Source organism: Pistacia vera, unplaced genomic scaffold (assembly GCF_008641045.1).
Source record: "Pistacia vera cultivar Batoury unplaced genomic scaffold, PisVer_v2 Contig157, whole genome shotgun sequence".
Lineage (NCBI taxonomy): Eukaryota > Viridiplantae > Streptophyta > Magnoliopsida > Sapindales > Anacardiaceae > Pistacia > Pistacia vera.
Window position 1 is genome coordinate 512,060 of NW_022195652.1, and position 11,285 is coordinate 523,344.

The 11,285-nt window shown below is 35.6% G+C and overlaps 1 protein-coding gene and 1 pseudogene across 1 annotated transcript; one reads left to right on the top strand and one right to left on the bottom strand.

The window, feature by feature from the left end:
• Positions 1–1,308: 1,308 nt before the first annotated feature.
• LOC116124854 lies at positions 1,309–2,975 on the bottom strand (annotated as a pseudogene).
• On the top strand, positions 2,724–8,793 carry LOC116124870 (ubiquitin carboxyl-terminal hydrolase 2). Its single transcript, XM_031410632.1, has 6 exons — positions 2,724–2,989; positions 5,007–5,056; positions 6,200–6,246; positions 7,447–7,493; positions 7,580–7,682; positions 7,769–8,793. Exons 2-6 carry the CDS (start codon positions 5,026–5,028, stop codon positions 8,543–8,545), a joined length of 1,005 nt encoding a protein of 334 aa, XP_031266492.1. The 5' UTR covers positions 2,724–2,989; positions 5,007–5,025; the 3' UTR covers positions 8,546–8,793.
• Positions 8,794–11,285: the final 2,492 nt, after the last annotated feature.

The following is an 11,285-nucleotide window of genomic DNA, read 5'->3' on the forward strand; positions in this document are numbered from 1 at the left end:
TTAGAAAACGTGCAGGATCAGGATCTACATCACAAACACTAAAGATGCATTCATACTAATTTGTATGAGACGAAATTCAATGAAATTAATTATATGGGAGGGAAACCATACAACTTCATATAAGTTCACAAGAAGAGATGGGCATTTTTCGTTAGACCCAATTTAAAACAAGCTCTGTTTTTGTATCTAAACATGCAATTCCATTGAGCAGTTCATGAGAATCTATCGAAACAAGATTCAATAGCTACATACTAACAATTATTTAACTTATATAACAAGAAGGTTACCCAACTTTCTTTCTAACAAAATATCAAGTTAAAAAGGAAAAACACACACACACTAACAGCTGCATAAGCAAACTAGAAATCTGAGCTAGAAAAATAACGAACTATTATTGACCCACCAAGATAAACTCATCATCATCAAGAGCTGGGATGTCCTTCTCTCCTACAAAATTCTCCCTCCCAATTTCCGGCACCAGATTCACATATTCTACCCGTTTTAGCAGAGAAAGAGGTACATGTGGTAATCTGGAAACTGGCCTTGCAACCCAAGCTGAGCCAGAGCCGTGTTCAAGGCAACGGGGTTTGGCTCTTGAAAAGGCCACTCGATTTCTTTCCTCCAAACGTAAGTTCTTGCATGAACCCGGGAACCCAAGTTGCTGCTAACAGATATCATGCCAGTAGCCCCATGGTCCCATCTAGCATTATGGCATTGATCAGCTTTTTCACTCCACACTNTCTTATATTATTATTTCATTATCAATCCATACGTTTGTTTAATTCTAACTGTAAATAATATGCAAACCTCTTCATTTAGGTTTTGCTTTTCATTACATAAACGCCCAAACATATAGAAAACCGCTATGACCATGAATATTTTTGGATATGATGTTATGTTATGGGACATAGCTGTGCTTAGAAAACGTGCAGGATCAGGATCTACATCACAAACACTAAAGATGCATTCATACTAATTTGTATGAGACGAAATTCAATGAAATTAATTATATGGGAGGGAAACCATACAACTTCATATAAGTTCACAAGAAGAGATGGGCATTTTTCGTTAGACCCAATTTAAAACAAGCTCTGTTTTTGTATCTAAACATGCAATTCCATTGAGCAGTTCATGAGAATCTGTCGAAACAAGATTCGATAGCTACATACTAACAATTATTTAACTTATATAACAAGAAGGTTACCCAACTTTCTTTCTAACAAAATATCAAGTTAAAAAGGAAAAACACACACACACTAACAGCTGCATAAGCAAACTAGAAATCTGAGCTAGAAAAATAACGAACTATTATTGACCCACCAAGATAAACTCATCATCATCAAGAGCTGGGATGTCCTTCTCTCCTACAAAATTCTCCCTCCCAATTTATGGCACCAGATTCACATATTCTATCCGTTTTAGCAGAGAAAGAGGTACATATGGTAATCTGAAAACTGGCCTTGCAACCCAAGCTGAGCCAGAGCCGTGTTCAAGGCAATGGGGTTTCGCTCTTGAAAAAGCCACTCGATTTCTTTCCTCCAAGCATAAGTTCTTGCATGGACCCGGGAACCAAGTTGCTGGTAACAGATATCATGCCAGTAGCCCCATTGTCCCATCTAGCATTATGGCATTGATCAGCTTTTTCACTCCACACTGTAATATACCTCTGTCTGTGTACTTTTCAACCCTATCATTTCCAACACATTCCTTAACACTAGACAAACCACGTCGCAAGTAAAGTATAATATAAAAGACAGAATACACGATTTACCTTGATTAGTTCCGATTAAGAAACTATATCCAACACTTAAACAGAAAACTCTTATTGAGTATTAGAACTTAACGCAATTACAGTAATAGCTCACTCCAACTCTGTATTCTTTTTCACATTAGGTTTCTCACTATTATAAGATACTCATAATAGAAAACCCTAACCCCATTTGGGCTTATCCGAATCTAACCTGATCGAGGTCCAAATATTAGTAAACTAATTCTAAACCCAATTATACATTTGGCTTACCGTGAAGGGGACACCCTTGAATGAGTCATCGTAAACAGACAATCCGTCAAAACTAAGAGAAGTATACATTATATTCAACATCCATAACATGGTGTGAATCACTCGTGGGAGAATATCTTGGCTGGTTCTTGATGGCACAAGAACAACACACTATCAAAGCGAGAAATCATGCCCTCCACAGAAGTTTTACCGTGGCAAGGATTGATGTGAAGGACAGCATGTATGCCGACAACAGAACCTTGTTCAGTAGCATGAATTGCTTCCTTGGTGGATGGAAGTTACTGCCAGTGTTTCCAATCACTTAAATTTAGGTGTATGGAAAATGGTAATTAAGTATTGTGGGTGTTTGCAGGGGCCTCCATTTCCATTTTTTCCTGACATAAATCACATTTGCAATATACACATAATGATGGTGGCAAAGAGGAATGAAAATACAACTATATAATTCCATATTGCATTTTTTAAAATGGCAACTACCATGTTTCTTTTACTGCAAAAACAAGAAAGCTTATAGCAAAAAAGTAACTGTTACGTTGGACCAAACCAAATTTAATTAAAAGATACAAAGATTAATCAATTACACGAATTCTCCACGGATGTAATTTACCCGAACATAAAGTATATCTGGGCCGGGCTCACTAAACCCGACTATTTGCCCTTTAAATTCCTAGATCCACTTCATTTGCCATTTTCAATCCCTAAAACTAAAAATCTACTCTTCCTCACCTTCCCCGTGAGACAACACAGACACCTAAATCACCCTCGCCACTCTCAGTCACGGTCATCAACCACTTCAAGCAGCAGTCCACCACGCAAAGCGAAGGCCACCTCTCCTTTTGAGTCTTGAAGCAATAGTCCACTAACACGAAGCAAGGGCTACAGCCGGCACCATCGCGCTCAAACTGATAGGAGCAGCACCTCTACTTAGCAGCAACACATCAGCGGCACCATACATTACACCGGAAAAAAGTATATTTTTTATTCCTTCTAAATTTTTTTGTTCTTATTTTCGTAAGTTTTTTGTTGTTCTTTTGGCCTATATTTGGGAACCTCAAACTTAAACATTTGAAGTGTTGTTCGTTATGGTGTATAAGGGAATTTCATTAGAATTCTAGTGAACTGAATAAGTTATTTATGTGATGTTATGTCTTAACATAATTGAAGGAAACTTGGTTGTATTGATTATTTCGAATGTTGGTGATGATTAGAAGAAAAAATTATGTTATTTATGAATCCTTTGAATGAATAGCTGTAATTTCTTAATATTTGTCTCCAGAATCTGTAAAATACAGCTTAACGGGATCTTATGCTTGTTTGCATATTCTTTATTTCAAAATTTATGGAAAAGTATGAAAAAACAATTTGTGATGAACTATTATGCAAGAAACATCTATTTATATTTTAACTAAACCTCAAACTCTAATAGTTTGAATTTTTTTTTTTTTTTTTTTTTTTTCACAGTAGTTTAAACATACTTTAATTTTTTTTTTTTTTTAAAGAAAATATTTAATCTGGGTCCACATACTCAGATTGCAACCCTAATAAACCACATGGGGCATCAAAAACCCGGGTCTATCCCTGGTTGGGTATACTGTTGTTAGCCTGGACCGGGTCAAGACCCGGATAAAACTTGGAAATTTTGACATCCATGGTTATTTCATGACTTTGAGAAATCAGTTTGTAAAAAATGGGGGCTAGGTTTCTATTTCCGGATTTAGTGGGTTCTCATTGTCAATTTGCAAAATATTCAGGGTTTACTAAACTATTTCTGATTTTAAATTAATAATATAATTTTAATTTAAAGAAACTAATTAGTATAAAGAGATCTGATCGGGAAAACAAATTTCCGAACATAGAAAAATTAAAACTAAAATTTTGGCCTCCCCTAGCCACCTTCTGTTTGTCTTCTTTATCTTATACTCACAGTTCACTTCAGTTTTTTGTTCTAACTTCACTGATCTTTGTGGCTTATCTACTTCATCTTTCATAAGATTAGCGTTTCTTCATTTTTTGTACAATTAAGAGTTTTAGTTTTTCAAAATTTTTGCTAATGAGATTTTGTTGCTGTGAAATTTAACTTGCATCATAATTTTGTGATTTGGATTAGACTTTTGTGAAAATCATTGTTTTGTATTGCAGAATTTGAAGTGTGCAATGAAATAATTAAGGGGGAAGAATTTTGCAAGAAATAGTTGGCCATTTCTGTTGAAAACATAGGGTATTTTGGTCTTTGCAGCTGTAGCTTGTGGATAGTTTGATCTTTAGAAGGGTTTAAATTTCAGTAACTTTTAAAAAGTTTAGGTACTAGTTTGAACTTGACATTCTTAAGTTTTTTGTATCACATTAAATATTTCAAGAATTATTATATAAGTAAAAATGTTTTCGTGGCATGCTTTTTGATGAAACTACGATGATGAAGGTGTATGGAAAGAAAGGTAAGGGAGTTGGCAGCAGATAGAAAGGGAGGTGATAGGAAGATTCTTATTGTAGAAAGGTGTTAAGGAGTATATTTGGGCTGGGACAGATGGCATATACTGGTTGGTCAGGAAGGGAAATTCGGTTATTGAGAGAGAGTGAGATGAGAATAAAAGAAAGGAGAAAGAGAGAACTGTTTTATCGAAGAGGAAATTGGGAAAATAGGGAGGAGCTAGCCCTCGAAGCTTAGCATTTAGGGAGGAGCTGGCCCTCGAAGTCCAGCAGGCTGTGTTCATTTTGGTTTGTTTGGTTTTATCCTTTTTTTTGTTAATCTTACTGGTTAATGTTTGCTGAGCTGAAGTTGTTCTTGACTTAGTGTAGACCGGCTTAATATCAATATATATATTCTGGTTGTTTTCTGGGTTCGTGCAGTGTTCTTGTGTGCGTTTCTGGGTTTGGTTATTGGTGAATGTTACTGTTTTGGTTGTGTGTGTTTGAGATACTGGACTGGATATCTATCACTTTTGTTCTTTTATTGCTAAGTTTTTGTTACCTGACTTTCTTGATGCAGGTTAACACAATTCCCAATCATGTCTTGGTGCACTATCGAGTCTGATCCTGGTATGATTCAAGATCAAATTATATGTGAAATATCTCTTTCAGTGTATGGTGTTCTGGTGAAATTAATTACTTCATCTGCATTGGAAGGATTAAATATCTATCAGTTCGAGTGTTGTTATAATGGCAGAGTTGCAGAATCTTAAGGCAGTCTTAGTAGGAGCTTGCAAATTGGTGGTCATCTTTTTTCCTTTTTTTTCTTGAGTTATTTGCTATTCTTCAATTTAAGAGAATTAGTGATGATACTGAATAGAAGATATATCATAGGCAAGAGAAAGACAGGAATTTAGGATTTATTTGTGAAGCTAGATAATAACTTTATCAATAGAGCCAGGAAAAAAAGGGAGGGGCTTGATTAACTAAAGGAGTTGACTATCTCTACTAAATTTAGGAGGGATAGGATTGTTATTAAAAAGGAATTTAAATAGACTATTTTATTGGTCAAAACTATTTGCTGTCCAGAGGCATTTGATGAGGCTGACGAAAGGCTGCTGTGAGAAATTTGCTGGGTGGGTATAAGATCCCAACAAATTGTTAAAAAGATACAGTTAGATGCTTTTTTAATATAGAATAATTGTCTTTTTTGTTGGTCAAAACTATTTTCTGTTTTCTCAAAAGTTATAGCCGCCTAATTTCTTATGTGTGGTTGTGTTGTTTCATCTTTCACCTCATCTGTTTCATTTTTCAATTTCCTTTACTCTGGTGTGCAAGTTATTGGTGTGGCAATTACACCTTATGGGTACTTATGGGTAGCAGTGGGAAGTTGATGCAACATCTATTTCTTCCTTGTTTAAATTTGTGGGAGCTTTGTTCTTTTGTTTAACTTTATTTGGAGTTTCTGGAATTAAACATATACTTCTATAACCATATCTTTCTAGTGTGGAAGGTTTGGTAGGAATAACAGAGAGGTTTGGGTTTTGTTCCTCTGTGCTGGATATAGTGTTTAGGTATAGGACAGGGATAAAAGGACTTTTGAAGGGGTCAAAGAATCTATAGTTGATGTATATTCATAACTGCTCACATGGATGGTGTACCCTAGCAATTATTGTTGTTAATATACACATGCACACAACCATTTTTTATGTATGTATGTTAGCATATTGATTTTGAATCCTGATCTTGTTAAGGTTTGTGTTGTCATTCCAGGTGTGTTTACAGAACTTATACAACAAATGCAAGTAAAAGGCGTGCAGGTAACATTCCTGATCATATAATGGCATTTCTCTCTAATGTTTGCCATGTAATTGTCTTTGCCATGTGTTGTTTTTGTGGATTTCATCTGTTGCTGTTATTTTAAATGTGTATGGACAAATGGTTCAGAACTATTTTGTTCTTATAATGTGTTATTTAATAAGTTTGGCATTTACCCTTTTTCATAATGTTCCCCTAGCTCATGAACATAACATTGTGATCTGAGTTGGTAGATTTAATCACCAAATGTAAGTGAACTTCTCATACATTTTACAGTATGAACAATGTCTAGTGTCTTTCAATATGAACTATAATATCCTATATTTTGAAACTTAACAATTACAAGAATATGGATTGTATCATTCTGAAGGTTCTTAGAGTCCCTATTATAAAATCCTTACTGAATACTGAAGTGCTTGGCACTATAATTTTGTATTACACGCTGTCTAGTTTAAGAAATGACAGGTAAACATTACATGGGTTTCTTTGAATCAGTACACATTATGAATGAGAAATATGTAATATATCTACTGCCTGCAAACCAACAATTGTGGCATTTGTGAGCTTAGCTTGGAGAAGCTTTTTAAGTTGAGTGATTGGGCTTTGTGCTTTGACTATAGTGTAAGAACTATAGTGTAAGATGGAGTTTGGGTAAGTTGGAATAATCAAATAAGCTATACGTTCAGAATTTTTGCTGGTTGTGAAGAACAAAGCATGAGGCGAAGTAAAATGCGAATTTTTATTTACAGAGAGTATTGTCATATTTGCTGTAGGGTACTCAAAGTCCATCTAGGTTTTAGGGAGGTTATAATTGCTGTTTGATATTTAAGTTGCTTTTAACAGTATTTCTTTGTTGGCTTTATTAGGGGTTAAAGATTAGCCTTTACAATTTCTTTGACAACAATGTGTTTTGATGTTGTTCATTTAGCCAAATATTTGACATTAGTTGGTGGCTCAAGTTAAGCAGTATAATAGGTTGCGACAGTAGTGTAATGCAGAACTTGGTTATGGTCATGTAAATGTGATCTCATTTAGAATGTTGTTCTTGGTTCCAGACCCATTGCTGTCATCATTGTTATCTGTGGTCCTGTTATAAGTATCTTCTTTATCACCCCAAATTGGTTCCGTTTCAGTATATATATTAAATATCTCAACCCAGATCAGAACTTGTATGCCTTTCTGATGCCTTGAATTGGTGACAGGTTGAAGAGTTATATTCATTGGACATTGATTCTCTTAACAATCTTAGGTGAGTTCTCAGATCCTAGGGGCTATATAAATTTCTTCTTTCATGGGCAACTCTTATCCATTATAAAAATTTGTTTTGGTTTTCAGGCCTGTATATGGATTGATTTTCCTTTTCAAATGGCGTCCAGGGGAAAAGGATGACCGTGTTGTAATTAAGGATCCTAACCCTAACTTGTTTTTCGCTAGCCAGGTCAGTTTAAAGTAAAATGCATATCTACTGGAGCTTAATGAATTTGTGATATTTTCTTTTATTTCACTGTTGTGGTGCTCTCACAGGTCATTAATAATGCCTGTGCAACACAAGCAATCTTGTCTATCCTTATGAACTGTCCAGATATCGACATTGGCCCGGAGTTGTCAAAGTTAAAAGAGTTTACAAAGAACTTTCCACCTGAACTTAAAGGTTTGGCTATCAATAATAGTGATGCTATACGTGCAGCTCACAATAGTTTTGCAAGGCCTGAGCCTTTTGTTCACGAAGAACAAAAGACTGCTGGCAAAGATGATGATGTGTACCATTTTATAAGTTATATACCTGTGGATGGGGTACTGTATGAATTAGATGGACTGAAGGAGGGACCCATTAGCCTTGGTCAGTGCCCTGGTGGGCAAGGTGATGTAGATTGGTTGCGGATGGTGCAGCCAGTGATCCAAGAACGCATTGAGAGGTATTCCAAAAGTGAGATAAGATTCAATCTCATGGCAGTAATAAAAAACAGGAAAGAAATGTTTACGGCTGAACTCAAGGAGCTTCAAAAGAAGAGGGAACGCATCCTGCAGCAACTGGCTTCCTTGCAGTCAGATAGACCGGTGGATAAAAGCAACTTTGAAGCACTTAATCAATCACTTTCAGAAGTGAATGCTGGAATCGAAGGTGCTACTGAGAAGATTTTGATGGAGGAAGAAAAATTCAAGAAGTGGAGAACTGAAAATATCCGAAGGAAGCACAATTACATACCTTTTTTGTTTAACTTCCTCAAAATTCTTGCTGAAAAGAAGCAATTGAAGCCCCTTATTGAGAAGGCCAAGCAGAAAACAAGCAGCCCTAGTTGATGGCGGTTATTTGCTATACTGGCTTTGACCTTATGGATTCTTTCAATTTCTGAAGAACTTTGTTGTTGGGACCTTTATTTTCAAGTCTTTTCTTGGTTATAAGCTGAGATTGCTGTTTTTACTTATTTTTTTTTTTTTTAAAAGTTACATTAAAATGTGGCAGACATCTAGGAAAATGACACTGTAAGAATGGGAGATGAATATGATAATGCAAGTGTGTAAGTGTGATTTGTTAGGGTTCTTTTCCAGATGGAAGGGGCAGAGTTGAGGTGTAAGCTTAGAGATTAGATTTTAATATCGCTTGATACAGTCTAATTGATTTGGGGTCGTTATTAAAATAGGGGTAAGCTTATGATGCTTCTTGTTCGAGAAATTTTCAAATTATTGTAAAAGAAAATGACCACTGACAAACATACTACCAAAGAGAATAATTGTCTTGAAATTCATGTTCAACTTTTATAGCGGTAATGCCAAGTACGAAAAGAGATTTGAGCATAATGAAATGAGAGTTGCTGTAAAAGATGTACAATGAGGATGGGAGACTTGAAAAACCAAAAGCAAACAAATTATAACCTTTACCTAGGCAGAGGAAGTCAAGACAGCAAAACAATTGAGAAAGTATGTATAATAAATTTAGAAATTCCTAATATAAATGAATAAATAAATCCTCCTAGACATGAGTCTTATAGCATTAGTGAGATTTAAAAGGTCAACAATAATACTCTTTTTAACTGGTTCAAGGATACCTTGTACCTGACTAGGATATACAAATTACCTTATGTAAACAGGCTCCAACATTTCCAATCTTCCATTTACCATTTTTAACTTTGGTTTGGTTGCCTAGATTCGGAGAAGCAAGGGAGGGAGGGAAGCCATGTCGTCTTCAAACGGCGTCGATAATCAACAACAAATTTCTGGTACCATTTTACCTTTTCAAAGGAGTTTCAAGAAAATTAAAAAGATAGAAAGAGAGTTTTTCTTTCGTTAAAAAAAGAAAAAAGAAAAAAGTATTAAGTATTTTGCTTGGATATATATATATATATATATATTTTTTCATTTTTTTAAGGTACAGAGCCGACTCATGAGGAAGGCTGGTATATACTTGACGAAAATCAACGTGGTGTTGGTCCCTATGCAATTTCAGAGTTACGTGGCGAGTTATTATTTAGTTTTCATCATGGAACCATTGTCTTGAATTTTGTTTTGTTCAAGGGAGAATCCTTGTGAAATTATCCGTTTACTTTTATTTTTGGTACTTCAAATTCACTGGTGAATATTTTTCCTTTCTTGAATTTCAGTTCTACCAGTAATCAATCAATAGCACGCTTTCAGGACTATTGTTCCATCTGTAACGTGTTCAATTCCTCTGATGAGCTATTGAACCATCTACTTCGCCTGGATAGAGCTTTTTTTAAACGGCTACCTCTTAGAAACAACTCTCGTCTGGTCTCAAGGAAGAAGTGAATGGCAGCCACTGTCCTCAATCCGACTATTGCTGTCAGGAATTTGATGGAACTCCCTGTCAAACTCACTCAAACCCGCAACAGAACCGGCAAATATGGCAGAATAATAATAATAATAATAATAATAATAAGATCAATGTAATTCTGGATCAATTCAATATTGCATTAATGGGATGGGAATAACAGTCACCAAGACAATCCTCAATCTCAATGAACAAGAAAAGTAACAGATAGTTCCAGCAATTCGAGGAGCTGAGGGCCTCCTTTAATGACTACTGATAATCTTTGAATCTGCCTAAACTCACACCTCTTTTTTATACTAATCCTTTAAAGTTTAAACTGAATTATTCCCCTCTCTAACTAATTGATTCTTCACATAACACACATGCTTCTTAACGGGAGGTCTATCAGAATTTCTCAACTCGAGGTTGCTTATTCCACTGCAGGTGAAAACCTTTTTAATGATTTTATTATAAATTTATAATAAACTTTTCTGTCTTTAAGACACGGGGTTTTTTCACTCTCTTGTTTTATACAGAACCCTGCAAGGATCTCAAGGATCATGATCAGGTGGCGAGACAGGAGGCAATAGAGTTAGAGTCCACCAGCTTGAAAAGGTATCTTTTCCCATCTATGAACAGGGAGGTTAGGAGACCTGTTTTATTTGTTATTTTGATTGTTATAAGTTACATCATTTTTATTTTCTGGAAAACGTTTCTTGCCCTCTGTGTGTTATGCAGTACCTTCCAATGTCAATGATGAGTTTGAGAAATGGAAGGGAGAGGTTAGAGAGGCAGAAAAATTGAAAAAGGGATCTGGTTCCAGCAATGTTGGTGATCACTCGGGTTTTTAAAAAATTTCACCCTCCTCTTGGGAACTTGAGTCCCTCGGAATGCCTAGATCCGACGGGATAGGGACTGCCCGGAGGGGGCGTGACACATATACTCCAATTCAGTCATGCATGTCACCACAATCATTTCATACTTGACCAAAACCTTATAATTCGTCACATCATGTTTAAATAAGACTTGTTTTCATTTAGATCATGGTCTCGAGGTAAAACCGGAGATCGGTTTGTTAAATACTATTTTAGATAAGTTAGAGCTTTTGACCCAGAAGCTTGAAAACTTAGACATGAGAGTGAATTATACGGTTTATCGTATATTTGCTCTAAACGAAGAATTAACCCAGATCGGGAATCAGATTGAAAATGTTAATTCTGTACTTCAAAAGGTCAAAACACTGGAACGTGTTCTAACTATTTTACTAAGTCAGTA